This window comes from Chenopodium album, chromosome 27 (genome assembly GCF_948465745.1).
Source record: "Chenopodium album chromosome 27, dcCheAlbu1.1, whole genome shotgun sequence".
In the NCBI taxonomy this organism is placed as follows: domain Eukaryota; kingdom Viridiplantae; phylum Streptophyta; class Magnoliopsida; order Caryophyllales; family Amaranthaceae; genus Chenopodium; species Chenopodium album.
In genome coordinates this window covers 26,993,582-27,008,791 of record NC_137860.1, presented here as the reverse complement: position 1 = coordinate 27,008,791, position 15,210 = coordinate 26,993,582, and the positions used below count along the sequence as shown (strand labels likewise).

General features: G+C 37.1%; 2 protein-coding genes across 2 annotated transcripts; one reads left to right on the top strand and one right to left on the bottom strand.

Moving 5' to 3' along the window:
• Positions 1-976: 976 nt before the first annotated feature.
• Positions 977-3,940, top strand: LOC145619895 (uncharacterized). Its single transcript, XM_081674582.1, has 5 exons — positions 977-1,412; positions 2,001-2,425; positions 2,520-2,718; positions 3,024-3,119; positions 3,273-3,940. The coding sequence occupies exons 1-5, from the start codon at positions 977-979 to the stop codon at positions 3,938-3,940; spliced, it is 1,824 nt and encodes a 607-aa protein (XP_081530708.1).
• Positions 3,941-4,497: 557 nt separating this feature from the next.
• LOC145619894 (F-box protein CPR1-like) lies at positions 4,498-10,658 on the bottom strand. The gene is made up of 4 exons (XM_081674581.1): positions 9,409-10,658; positions 5,520-5,645; positions 4,716-4,807; positions 4,498-4,565 (listed from the first exon to the last, which is right to left on the bottom strand). The coding sequence occupies exons 1-4, from the start codon at positions 10,656-10,658 to the stop codon at positions 4,498-4,500; spliced, it is 1,536 nt and encodes a 511-aa protein (XP_081530707.1).
• Between the last annotated feature and the right edge of the window lie 4,552 nt (positions 10,659-15,210).

The window sequence follows — 15,210 nt, the reverse complement described above, 5'->3', positions numbered from 1 at the left end:
TTTTGGATTATACCAAGATTACCAACATAAACCAAGTTACCAGACAACAAATATTTATCTTGCTATGTGCAATAAACCCCAGAGATCTTGATTCCATATAGTAGTACATTGCCCAAATTTGTCCATGATGTCTTTCCCTCCTCACTCCAAGGACCGTATTCAATTTAAAACTCCAAGCTCTATGATGTAGGATTTTGATGTAGGAGTATAATGTAATACGAGTATATGTAACGTTTTCATTGGAAGTCATTTATTTAATTTTTGACACTTTTTTTTTTAACCTATCTACTTATTGTTAGATAAAAATATTTATTATTGATATATGACGCATTGATAAAAGTAAGTGAAAAGACTCCAAGGTTATAATTAAATTTATAACCTTCATTTCGGAATAATTGATACTCTCTTAGTCACATATTTTAAGAAAATTACAGATGGGGACCATCAAAATGAGGTTTTTACTAATGCACAACTGCAATTAATAATACTCCATATGCTTTTTTTTTTTTTAATAATTCGTATAGTTGTGAAACAAAGCGTCAAATTTGGTGATGTAGTGCAAAAGTCCAAAGAATATACACTTTTTTTTCTTATTGATTGGAATTCATGGACAAGGCTTTCCAACTTTAAATATATGAAAGGAGGAAATTAGAGATTGGAGGAAGAAGTTGTCAAAGGTTATTTTTTTTTTTTTAACTAAATAAAATGACCAAGTATGCAAACTGTGTAGCTGATTCAACTGTGTCGTCAAAGGTTTAGATATGTTTTGTTTTGATATGTATTGTTTTGTTTGAGAAGGTAAAATAAAATGTTAAATTAGATAATACGTCTATAAGAAATGGGGAATTAAAGAAATTTCGTGATTCTAAGTCAACTTAAGTTTTCTTGATACCTCCCTTCCTAGCTCTCTCTCACACAGCTTGCAAATTGACCATCCATCCATTGCATCAATTCGAATTGTTTCCGAAACACTAAAATGAACTCATATGACATCTTTGAAGCTATCATTCGCAATGATAGGCTGCTATTCGAGCAGCTAATTGACCAGGATGAATCGTTGATTGATCAAAGAAATGAGCACTCCCTGGATACCACACTTCATGTAGCTTCAAGATATGGGCATGCACATTTTGTGTCTCATATAGTGAGCTTGAGACCTGATCAGGTTGAGGCACTAAATATACACCGAGAATCACCGATTCATGAGGCTTGTCGTCGTGGAAGTCTCAAGGTGCTGGACTTGCTCTTGCCAGTTAAACCCTGGGTAGCGCACTGTCTTAACAACAACAGGCAGAGTGCTATGTTTTTGGCTTGCAAATATGGATACCGTCAGCTAGTGAATCGTTTGAAAGAGATTAATATTCCTGTTGATTTGTTATGTTTGCATGCTGCCTTGTCGCGTGGCCATGCAGGTAAGTATTAATGATGGGAAATTTCCTGTTTCTCATGGGGACATTTTTGTGAAAGAAACAAAATTTGTTTCTCACCATGAAAAACCGGGGCATCCTCATTAATGATTACTAGTTGTTTATTTACTCTGTTTAAGTTTGGATATCTGTTTTGCATCTTTTGCTATTCTACAGGATTTCTACTACTACTACTAAACTTGAATAAACTATTGGCTACCTTTATCTGAACTTAATTATTCTTATTTGAATTTATTTTTTCTGAAACATGTGGACATAAAGTTAACAAAACATGGCCTAAGCTCTAATAAGGTCAAGCTAAGTTCTGGTCACTTTTAGTGCTAGCAATGGTAGAATTTTACTTTTATTATACAAGTACAAAATTTCTTCTTCTTTTTAAAATGTTTTTGGCTGGTATATATACTATCAAAGTTGATATGACTTTAGTTTCTCCAATCTAAGTTGGATTCTCTGTTTGGTTTTTGATGCTCAACTAGTCAGCCGCTCTCCTCACCTTCTCCAGTATCCTTTGATTTGTGAAAGTAAAGTCGAATCAACTTTGATATATTAGTTGTCATTTAAAATTTGTTGCAGATGTTGTACATGAAGTAATTGAAACATGGCCAAGTATCATTGAAAAAGCTGATGAAAATGGACTAAACCTGCTGCATTATGCTTGTAAATATGGTGAGCCAGAGATAGCCCGAAAGCTGCTTAAACTGAGTCCTGAATTGGCGCAATTATATGATAATAATGGCTTCACGCCCTTACATCTGGCTGTGGTGCACAAAAATGGCGCAATTTTCAAAGAATTTGAGGCACTAGCGCCGCTTGCTTTCCTGGATTTAACAAAGCAGCATGATACAATTCTCCATCTAATCATATGCCATAACCAATTTGATACATTTTTATGCTTGATGCAACTTCTTGATGAAGACTCTAAACACGATCTCTTCCACTGTCGTGATCAACAAGGGAACTCTCCCTTGCATTTTGCTATTTCAGGAAAATGTGTTGAAGTCAGTCAAAAATTTAATGTTCTTGATCTTGCATAAATTTATTGCAGGCTGTTTTTAATGGGTTTAAAACACTAACATGTATGTCCTGCTACAGATTGCAAAGTATATTATCAACCTATCAACTAAAGAACAACTCCTAGACAGGAATGATGGAGGGCTCGCAGTTCTTGACATTTTGCACAATTGTGGAGATGACATGATCACAGGACTAAGAGATTGTTTGTTAGAAAAGCTTGAAGAAGATTATCTCGACATCAAGTCATCTACTCTTGAACCAATCGAGCAACGTGAAGGTAATTGATATACCTCCTTGGCTCCTTTATCTTAATATTAGTAATGATGACCATTTTAGCTTACTTTTTGAAATTATGGAGTACTCCAATTTGTTCAACAATGATTTTTATAGCATCAACTGTTATGAACAGAATGGACTGAAACAGATTTTTGACTAACACCTAGTGCATAATTTGTTCTAGACTGATAAATTCCATGTCTACTATCTTTATTCTAGACTTTACCCAAACAATCTTCATTCTAGAAATCATTAGTATTTTAGAATTAGTAATATAATCTTTCATGTTTCTTTTGTGTTTTGGAGGATTAGTGAGTGGTGGGCACACAACAGACGGAGTCCAATCAAGAAAATCCTCGTCAACTCCATCACCTCCACATGATGTATCTAGGGAGTGTGAAGGTGAGTTTCATCTTAAGTTCGGACTTTTGCCCTTCTCAATCAAACCTAGCCTTAATAGTTTATTACAATATCGTTTTTGCTATACAGTATAAAACAAGAAGTTTCTTTCATATCCATGAGAAAGTTGTGATTTATGTTATATTCTTGCCTCAGTAAATGCATTTTATCAAGAACACATGTATAGAGCTGTGAAAGAAATTCTCGAGACTATACAAGCAGAAAAGGATCTTCGTAAGGATAGACAAGAGAAAAGGATGCATGAAATGCACATGGAAGGGCTTCAAAATGCAAGGAATACGATCAACATAATCGCAATCTTAATTGCCACAGTAACATTTACAGGATGTCTGAGCCCTCCAGGGGGTTTTTTTCAAGAGGGAATTAACATAGGAAAGCCGGTGTTGGGTCAAACAACTGCATTTAAGGTGTTTGTGATTAGCAACGATATGGCCCTCTTCTTGTCTCTTGGCATCGTTGTCATTCTTGTTAGCATCATTCCTTTTCGCACCTCACCAATGCGAAAGGTGTTGTCTCTAACACATAAGCTTTTATGGCTTGCAGTATCTTTCCTAGCCACTGCTTACATTGCAGCAAGGTGGGCTACAATCCTACAAGTCCAACACCTGAAATGGACGTCTGGAATTGTGTTGTCTATCTGTGGTGGGTTCTTATGCATCGTTTTTGTTGTATTGACTATTATGATGATCAATGACAAGCTAAAGACTTCTAAGTGGAGAAAGCAGCAAAATATTCAAGGGGGAACCTTTTCATTTAATTCTGATGTGCTAAGTCGAGTTGCTTCTGGGATAATCACGTATTAAGTTTCCTCAGTTTGACACTTGTATGGATATACAAGGCCCTATTTGGTGATTAGCAGTAAGTTGATCGACGATAGCCAATTGTATTAGCTATTTTGACTATCTATTAGCGATTAACATTCCCAGGCCTTGGTAAACGTACTCTATTTTCTCTCAGTCACTTTAGGGAATCTATGGAGTACTAGGTGGTTGTGTGTCAGTGATGTTCCTAATCGTTTTTAGATTCCAAGAGTTTTCTTATGTTGCCTCTCGTTAAATTTGTGATTAAGGTGAATATGGCATTCATGTACTTGTGATGACAGATATCGTCAGACAATGTGGCTGTGACTCTGTGAGACTGTCCTGCTTTGATGTGTTGTATGCTAACTGGAATATTTAATCTGGGGGAACACTTCATCTTGTAGAAAGTAAGCAGAGTATAAACATACATAGTATCCGGAGATTGTTATCACTTCACTTGTGAGAGAATAAGTAAAATCTTTTCTGTGAAATCACTTCATTTTGCAAAGTTGAAGCACATGCCAACATTGCCTGGTAGAGTTTATATTATGGGTCCTGTGTCAATCATTGCTGCCTTTCTCTTGGTTATCAAGTCTTCTATAGCAGAGTTCTGATTGGGCTGGAAAACCTGGTATAAGCAAATGCTTATTCTATTGCATAGTTTTCAACTTTTTGTAGATTAAAGGACTTGTATAGTTCTTGATGGAGCACCATTAAATTCTCAATCTCCGGCTTGTAGATCAGATGATCATATTGTAAAATACTGTAACTAGTTAACCGGGAAGAATACCCCTTAAAATTGGTGCAGTTGGAGTCATCTTTAGTTGAGAACGACTGTGAGCAATTTTTGTGGTTGAGGTTGTTCTGCATCTGAATGACAATTACCTAGTCAGTTAAAATTTGGGCTTATACAAGGAGGCATGATGGCGGGGATAAAATTGAAACTGGATTTTCTGCGTCTTTCCTGGGAGCTTGACTTTGCTGGCTGTTCCTACTGATCCAAAAGATGAACTGGCATGCATCTCTTCTGTTGTGGATAAAATGACTGGCAAATCGTCCTGGTGGTGAGTCTCCTTCTAGGCAATTTTTCATTCATTTATCTTTGGAAGCGTTTGTACTCTATGTTAATGGAACTTGTTAGTTTGTACTCCAGAAGTGTTAAGAACTGAATCTGTCCTTGTTTTATTGCATACATTAGCTTTATATCTCTGTTTTAATTTAATGTTTGGCTTACGCATACATTACCTGAAAGATTGATATAATGTTACAAATGATCTGGTCACTGAATTGGAATTCAAGACTTAAATTTGTTACTGGAAAGAAAATTAGCAAAACTAAGAGCATATAATTCATATAACCATAAATGGAAATCCACATTTTTGTTTCAATATTCTTATGATTATTCTTCTTCCTATTTATCCTTACAATTAACCATTACCCTCTTTACAAGAATTAAGCTCCAAGTGTACAGTATTATAACACAATTACTCAGGAAAAATATAAAGTCTGTCCAAAAAACTACAGTCATACTAACAGAAGCAGCAGAAACTGCATTACTGCAAACAGTCAGTAGATTCAGTACAGCAGATTTTCTTCTTGATAAATTTCCTCTGTTCCTTCTCTTCCTTCCATACAAGTAAATGGATGAACAAAACTTTCGATACATGTTTTTACTCTGGTAGAATAATAATGCTCTCCGGTAAACTCACTGTTAAGAAGATATTTCTTGCCTTTGTCATTGATTTGCAACGTATAAATACAATTGGTATCCTAGGTAATTACAATCTAGGAAATAATATATACTCTAGGGAATACTATACAAACATTAATGAAGCAACCTAGGGAAATATATATACATTGTATCTAACAATACATTGTATCTAACAATACATACTATACAAACATTACGGTGCTGCCCCTGGTTGCTGTGGCGACCCTTGCCGCGGCCACCACCACCGCGGTTGCGTCCGCCGCGGTTGTTGTTGCTGCGATTGTTGCGATGATGATTGCGAGGATTGTCATGAGAGGAGGGAACCTCGTCTTGATATGAGTCAGAGTCAGTGGTGAGAAGGGCGGTGCCGGCAGCAATAGCTTCAGAGGCGGCCTGATTGGAGAGGCGGGATTCCTCAAGAACAAGCATTGATCGGGTTTTATAGAATGAAGGCAATGGCTCGGTTTGTTGGAGAATCGCAGCGACCCCATCAAACGATTTTGGAAGGCCGCGAATTATGGTGAGGATGAGTCGCTGGTTGTTTACCGGAGCATCAACATCGGCAAATTAATCAAAAATCTGATTTCCGTAAGAAAATTCACTAGTGATAATTGGGTTTCTATTGAGTTTGACCCGTTTGGTTTTTCTGTGAAGGACCTTTCGACGGAGACAACTCTTATGCGATGTGATAGCTCCGGCGACTTATATCCCCTCACCACCGCCCTCTCTCAAGCTCCTCCACCTTCAACTTTTGCTGCAATTTCTTCTTCTCTTTGGCATGATAGACTAGGGCATCCCGGGACTAATGTTTTGCGCTCTTTAAAAGCGAACAATTTTGTGGATTGTAATAAAATTTCTAATGCTAGCATATGTACTTCTTGTCCTCTTGGAAAGCATGTTAAACTTCCCTTCTATTCTTCCATGTCTAGTACATCTATGCCATTTGACATTGTTCACAGTGACCTTTGGACCTCTCCTAAATTAAGTACGGGAGGGCATCTTTACTATGTATTGTTTTTGGATGACTTTAGCAATTTTTTGTGGACTTTTCCTATATGCAAGAAATCTCAAGTGCATTCATATTTTCTACAATTTCGTGCATATGCTAAAACTCAATTTGAACGTGAGATTAAATGTTTTCAATGTGACAATGGTAGAGAATATGATAATGGTCCATTCCGATCTTTTTGTGACCAAAATGGCATGACCTTCCGCTTCTCTTGCCCCCACACCTCCTCCCAAAATGGGAAAGCCGAAAGAAAAATCCGAACAATAAACAACATGGTTCGTACTCTTCTTGCTCATTCTTCCATGCCTCCCTCCTTTTGGCACCATGCTCTACAAATGGCCACCTACTTACATAACATCCTCCCCTCTAAAACCATTGGACTCAACTCCCCCACAAAAATCCTCTACCATAAAGATCCTTCTTACTCACATCTTAGAGTTTTCGGGTGCCTTTGCTACCCACTTTTCCCCTCTACTACTATCAATAAACTCCAAGCACGATCCACCCCTTGTGTGTTTTTGGGTTACCCTCCTAATCACCGCGGATACAAATGCTATGACATGTCCACCAACAAAATATTCATCTCTCGTCATGTTCTTTTTGATGAGACTCAATTCCCGTTCTCAAAAATCCACACTCCCACTGCCAACACATATGAATTTCTTGAACATGGTCTTTCCCCCACAATTCTCCATCACTTACACTCACAAAATTCTCCACCAGCAGTCCACCCCACTCCCACGGCCCAAACACAAGCCCCGGCCCAACCAAATTTCCCCCCACCCGAAGCCCACTCTCCTCCTCTCTCACCTCACTCACGGCTCCCTCACTCTCCCACAAACGAGGCCCAGCCCGTCTCCCCTCCTCTTCCCCATGATGATGCTCCTTCTCTAAGGCCCATCTCCATTACTCAGCCCACTCCAACTCCCACTCCATCTCTTTCTCCTCAAATGGCCACTAGAAGCTCACATGGGATATTTAAGCCCAAACGACACTTCAATCTCCACACTGCTGCTACTCCTTCTCCTCTCCCCACTAATCCTATCAAAGCACTTGGAGACCCTAATTGGAAAAATGCCATGCTTGAGGAATACAATGCTCTAATTAATAATAAGACGTGGGAGTTAGTTCCTCGTCCTCATGATGCGAATATTATTCCTTGTATGTGGCTTTATCGCCACAAGAAAGATGCTAACGGTGTTTTTGAGCGGCATAAAGCCCGTCTTGTTGTTAATGGCAGGAACCAACAGGTTGGAGTTGATTGTGATGAAACTTTTAGCCCGGTGGTCAAACCGGCAACTATTCGCACCGTTCTCAGCGTTGCCCTCTCAAAATCTTGGTCTATTCATCAAATGGACGTGAAAAATGCATTCTTAAATGGTGATATTGAAGAGACCGTCTACATTCACCAACCACCCGGTTTTCGTGATAAAAATAAACCGGGTCATGTTTGTCTCCTCAACAAGGCTCTCTATGGTCTCAAACAAGCTCCACGAGCATGGTACCACCGATTTGCCACCTTTGTGTCCACTCTCGGGTTTATTCATAGCAAATCCGACCACTCTCTTTTCATCTATAGTCATGGCAAACAAGTGGCATACATTCTCCTTTATGTTGATGACATAATCCTCACGGCCTCTTCCGACACTCTCCGCAAGTCCATTATGTCAAAATTAAATTCGGAGTTTGCAATGAAGGACCTTGGCAAGATTAGCTCCTTCCTTGGCATTTCGGTCATACATCATAGCAAAGGCTTATTTCTTTCTCAACAAGCCTATGCTAAAGACATCATAGCTCGGGCAAATATGTCTTCATGCAAGCCATCTACCACCCCGGTCGACACCAAGGCAAAGTTGAGTGCAAATTCCGGTCCCCCAACCGAGGACCCAACTCTTTATAGAAGCTTGGCGGGTGCTCTACAATACTTAACTTTCACACGGCCCGATATCTCATATGCTGTCCAACAAGTGTGCCTTTTCATGCATGACCCACGCAAGGAACATATGCAAGCTCTTCATCGCATATTACGGTACATACAGGGTACTTTGAAGCTCGGCCTCCACTTGTACTCCTCCTCTCTCTCAGGGCTGCTGTCCTACACCGACGCTGACTGGGGTGGCTGCCCAGACACACGTCGCTCCACCTCGGGCTATTGCGTTTTCCTTGGCGACAACTTAATTTCTTGGTCGGCCAAACGGCAGCCCACATTGTCTCGATCAAGTGCTGAAGCCGAGTACCGTGGGGTGGCTAACGTGGTTGCCGAGTCCTGCTGGCTTCGCAACCTCCTTCTTGAACTCCGTCTCCCGATCAAGAAAGCAACGGTGGTTTATTGTGATAATGTAAGTGCGGTATACCTCACCGGTAATCCCGTCCAGCACCAACGCACTAAACACATTGAAATGGATATCCACTTCGTTCGTGAAAAGGTAACTCGGGGTCAAGTTCGCGTCCTTCACATTCCCTCTCGTTACCAAATAGCCGATATTTTTACCAAAGGGCTGCCACAGATTTTGTTTGAAGACTTTCGTGATAGCCTCAGCGTTCGGTTACCTCCCGCTTTGCCTACGGGGGTGTATTAGATACAATGTATTGTTAGATACAATGTATATATATTTCCCTAGGTTGCTTCATTAATGTTTGTATAGTATTCCCTAGAGTATATATTATTTCCTAGATTGTAATTACCTAGGATACCAATTGTATTTATACGTTGCAAATCAATGACAAAGGCAAGAAATATCTTCCTAACACTCACAACCATGAAACTCAACCTTCGTTATCCTGTTCTCTCGTGGACTATACCAACCCAGACCATGCTGGATTCCTGGCAACAAAAATTCATGTCGTTCTGTGTGATAAACCAGAGGAATTCCACTTCCATTGGGTACATTACACAACTTTGTCCACGACTCCTTCACTCCGTACTCTTTCATTATCCACAACTCGAGATAAGGATAACTTATACCCTTAGATATCAAGAGGCATAAGCATTCACTTAGTACTCCAAGCTCTATGATGTAAGGCTTTGATATGTAACCATGCAAATAATACCCTTGATCTAATACATCCGGCATTGGCACTTCACCCCATTCTTCCTCGTGAAGGTCAAAGCTCAGGATCATTTCCCTCGAGTATTCAAAAATCAATGGATCGTACTTGGTTATATTCCAGTGTAAGTGGTTGTTGGCTGGGATTCCATGGTCGTATGCCCGTATATATAACTTTTCTTGTTCCCATTCCCCTGCATAATTAGGGACACTGTGGGTGATATCAGGTAACTTCATTGTACTCCAATAATGGCCGTCTTTTATCAAACTATAAATGAAAGCCCTTTTTGGAGTAAATGTTACAATCTTAAAGCAGCGGTTGTAGCTATCATAGCCAAGCCCGTAAACCCTGAAACTAAAAGTCCGACCCACATAGCGTGTGTAATTAGGAATCTCATAGTGCCGGTAATGCTGCTCATAATAATAGCCGTAAGGATCATAATTATAGGGTATGCAAGGTAGTAATTTAAACCCCGCGTGCTCTTTCTCAATAGCTGGGTTGCAGACAGCAATGTGGTGCGTCCCACTTAAGATCAAAACCAACCCTTTGCAAGAGCCAGCAATCACATCACTCCCAAAGCCTAGCTTTTTAGTTCCGTTTCCATAATAGGTTTTGTATCTTCTTACACTTTCGATGGATGGGCTAAAAGACGGAGGCAATGCTAGATTGTTGATTTTGAGTTTGGTGTCATTAAGCTCAAGGTAAGCACGGTAGAGTGCACGGACCATGGTAGGGGAACCATTTATCATAAGGGTACGATAAATGGTGAGAATAAGAGAGCAATTGTAGGAGTTGACTTTGAGAGATCGGTTGAGATGGAGTTTGAAGAAACCTGGAGTTTCAATGAGATTTTTCCAGGACTTGCATACACATTTGAATCGAGATAGAGATTTAACAGGTAATTGTGATAGGATTATTATGGTTATTTCCATGGGAATGTTTTTGGATGCCATAGAATACAAGTTAATGAGTGATTTCTTGGTTGTTTTTGTATTGAAGATATTGGTTTGAAGCAATTGGAGTGTATTTTATTTTATATACATGCTTAATTCTTGGGGTCCAAGCTTTTGTTTTCTTAATATTTTTGGGTCGGCTATAATTTTACACTTGGATCATGATTCATGAATGACTTGCGGTTCAAGCATCCAGCTAATTGTTAATAATAGTCAACAAAACTTGCATTAGTAATCTAATACTAGTATTTGCTATATTGACTAGCTGTTAGTTGGTTAAAAATTGATCTGTTGGCTATCAGTTAGCTGTTTGAGTATCTGATTGTATAATTCGAGTAGAATATATAGTTTACTAGCTGATTGTAAAATAGTATTTTGGAATTTCTCTACTTTTTAATAATTGTTCATGTTGATCCATAGGATGTACTGGGATGCAACTTGGTGGATATTGGTTGAAGATGGATCTATTGAGGAGCAAATGTTCCTGATGGTACGGTGAAATCTTCTTCTAGACGGTTTTTGGGACATTCGTCTTTGAATGCATTATTGTAAGCTACATTGATGGATCTTGTTAGTTTCTGTTCTACTGCTCCGGTAGTGTTACAAATTAAATGCGACATTGTTTTTGCATACATCAATGGAATCATACATGTATATCTTTGTTTTAGGTGTCAAGCAGCAAGACATAGCCTGCGGCTTATATGATCTTTACATTGATTAAATTAAATAAATATCACCTGAAAGTTGAATACGATACTAGAGTATTTTATATAGTGTTTGATAAATCAGATATTGAATAGCAATTAAAGACACAAATTGCTTGATATTGAAAATATTAATTAGAAAAATTGGGAGTGACATTTTACTTCAATATTCACTTGTGGTTGTTCTTTCTCCTATTATTGGCTTATAGCACGCCTAGGCACATTTTACTTTAGTAATCACGCGATTCCACCTAGGTTTTGAGGTGTTTGGTTTTTCCGGCAAACCTAGGTGGAAACGCCTAATTCAGACGGAACTACTTAGGTTTTTCGATAAAAGATGAAACTCGAAAAATAACGTCTAAGAAAATTATTCGGGAAAAGTTTTAGGGGTTATTTTGAACATTTATGGGTTCAAATTAAGCTTAAAATTGGCAACAAATAACATAAATGCCCCATTTTGTGTGTCGAAAAATATCTCGATTAGCTAGTCATTATTATTTAAGCACGAAAATTAATCGAGTAAGGTTTTGGAGGTCATTTTAGATGCTTAAAGGGACAATATGACCCCCTAAACCTTAGCCGGTCAATTTTAATGGTTAAAAAACATGACACGGTAACCGAGATATTTTTTAACACACAAAACAGGGATTTACATTATTTTATTTTTTTGCCAATTCTAAGCTTAATTTGAAACCATAAAGGGTCAAAATAACCTCCAAAATCTTACCCGATCAATTTTCATGGAAGAAAAATAATGACTCGCTAATCAAGGTATTTTTCGACACACAAAACGGGGCATTTATGTTATTATTTTGCCAATTTCGAGCTTAATTTGAACCCATAGAAGGGTCAACTAACCCCCAAAACTTTACCCGATCAATTATCGTTACGAAAAGCGTGAATAAATTTTTTTTTATCAATTAAAATGAACCAATTATATCATGACATGTGTCATAATTAAACCCTAATGACTAACAGAGTTAACGATTGTTAGTCATTAATGACACTCAGTGAATTTTTTAAAAATTGGGTGGCATTTGATAATTTTTTAAAAACTGGGTGGCATTTGGTGAATTTTAAAAACCTTGATGGCATTTGGTGAATTTTAAAAGTGTTCAATGGCATTTGGTTGAATTTTTTTTTTTTTTTTAAGTTGTAATATGATTGATTTTAGAAAAAAAATTGTGTGAAAAGTGATAGAACAGTGGAGTCAAAAGTGAAAGGAGATTGGTATATTTTATATGAAGGATAAATAAGTCCATTCAAATAATAAAAAAAAAGGGGGGGGGTGTTACCTAGTAAAAGGAGAGCGATGTTTAATACAACCCCTAATTTATTTGAACTTTGATGGTTAAATATATCACAGCTCAAGGTATGAGCATAGATAAGATCCAGAGAAAATAATACTCCCTCCATTTCATAATTTTAGTCCCATATATTATTTTGGGCGTTATATTTCATTTTTAATTTATTTTTTTTGGAATTAATTGGTTGTGGCTTGATGACATGACTCTAGTTAAGGAAATTTCTACCTTGAATTATACAATTATGACTTATACTTTTCAAAAAAAAAAAACTATAAAAAAACTTAAATAAGGTAAACTAATTATGAATTATTTTGTACTTTAATGTTAAATTTCAAAAAAAAAAATTATTTTATTTTATGTGATTGATTCCATATGGGACCCACATTATGAAACGGATGGAGTAATTGATATTAGATTAGAAATGGGGTGTCTTCATAGGAGAAAGATAATAATTTATACCTCGACCAATATAGAATTTCTCAAATCAAATATTAAATAACGCCCAAATAGCTTGCAATTCAAGAAATTTAAGGCCCACATTGCTGAGTGATAAAGAGGGATCACAGAATGATTGTCACTCGAGGAGTCGAGGTCCTTCCCCTTTACATCTTCTTGTGAGAATTTGTCTAGTTCTTCTTTTTTGAACTTGCAGTGAGTTGACTATAATTTAGTTGTTCGATTGAGAGGTCGTATTTCTTCTAGCGTTGAGTTGAAGCTTGGGCATCCATCTCAGCTGAGTTGGGGTTTGGAAGCTGTGAGCGATCACACTACTAGATAACTACTGCCCAGTAAATGTTGATTTTTTTTTTTTTTTTGGTATATTTACATGTTGTAATGCCGTAAATTCGAGAGCACAGGGTTTATTTCTTGATCAACAGTTGTTCCTGCCTGGTGTTGGCCATAAGAAAGGCAAGAAATATATTTTATTTTTATCTTAGTAGGAACATACAAATATACAAAAAATTCTGGTGCATTTAATGTGCTTCAAGTAGTGTTGTCTATATAGGTACGTACAAATTTGGGGCTATTTCTGAAGAGACGACAATATTTGCTAAGTTAACTTTCTGAATGCAAGCAAAAGAATTATGGAACATCATTTATTTATGACTAAATCCAATCCTGTTGAGAATATTTATATCCGGCTGTACACTATGCAGGAGAATGTCTTCCTTACAAGGTGTATAAGGCAATCAACGTTCAATTCTTTCTTTCTTATAATTTGAGAAAAATTCAATAAATTCAAAAAAATAACAGTAAAAGTTCAAAAAGAAGAACAAATATTATCCAAAATTTACAAACTCTCTTCCCCTCCAACTATGAGACAAGTACTCACCGAGTTTACTGTATGCCATCAAAATGCAGTACCATAATCAGTGCATATCTTTTGGAAGTACTGTATTCATTTGTAAGTGGTTTACCAGCTGTCGAAGAAAAATTCATATTGTTTTTCCTGCCACAGTCATCACAGTGTGGAGGGAAAAGACAAACAGAAAAAAAAAAAAAAAAAAAAAAAAAAAAAAAAAAAAACACAACACAACACGTGAATTAACCACACAAAAAAAAGTACAGAAAAACACACCAAAAATATTTCAATATAAACATACTCCCTATTATACCGTCTATCACTCTGTTTGGCTGGATATCCAAATTCGTCACAATACTTTCTCTCTATTTTTGTCTAGAAATCTTACCATCTGTCACTCTGTTTGGCAGGATATCCAAATTCATCACAATACTCACTCCCTACTTTTGCCTAGACATCTTTATTACTTTTCTTACCACACCGTTCGCATTCCAACTAGACCAAACAGAGCAAAAACTAAATAAAAAGAATAGCAATAATAATAGAAAAAAAGAACTAAATAAACACAAATAAAATAAAAAAAAAAATCAAAACCAAATAAAATAAAATCCTTAAAAGTCCAGATAAAATCTGGATTGTTGCAGCCATCCATGGGTTGAATGCTAGCATATTCTAAAGTTCAACCGTCATCTTAAACTTGTACCGCACCATTGCTACAAAAGAAAAAACTTATGGATTTACTTTGATAGTGATGTTGAAATTGGTTATAAATTTCCCAAATTAAACCCAAAATTAGAGTGTTACCAAAAGATTTAATGTAGTACTTGACTTTATTAAATTTACTAAGATGATAGTTTACGTAATTTGTTAAAATATAAATACATTTAATATAATTTGTTTTACATTAGATTTTGAGATGTAATCACACCCACCCATTTTTTTCGAGTGGTTGCAAGCCATCAAACTACTCGATCATTATAAGTGCATATTTGTTACATCGTAGTACTCGTTTGTCAATTGAATAGCTAGAAGTTGGAACAATTTGACTTGTCTTGTCTTCCCACAATCATCTCAATAGAAAATGAAAAAAAAAAAAAAAAACCCACAAAAAACCCATTTTAATTGGCCACTAAAAATTATAGAAATAACAAACTAAAACCTCAGCATGCTTGAAAACCCAGATTTCTTTATCGCTTTTCATACCACACATCTCACGCTTCATCTGTAGCAAAACAAGA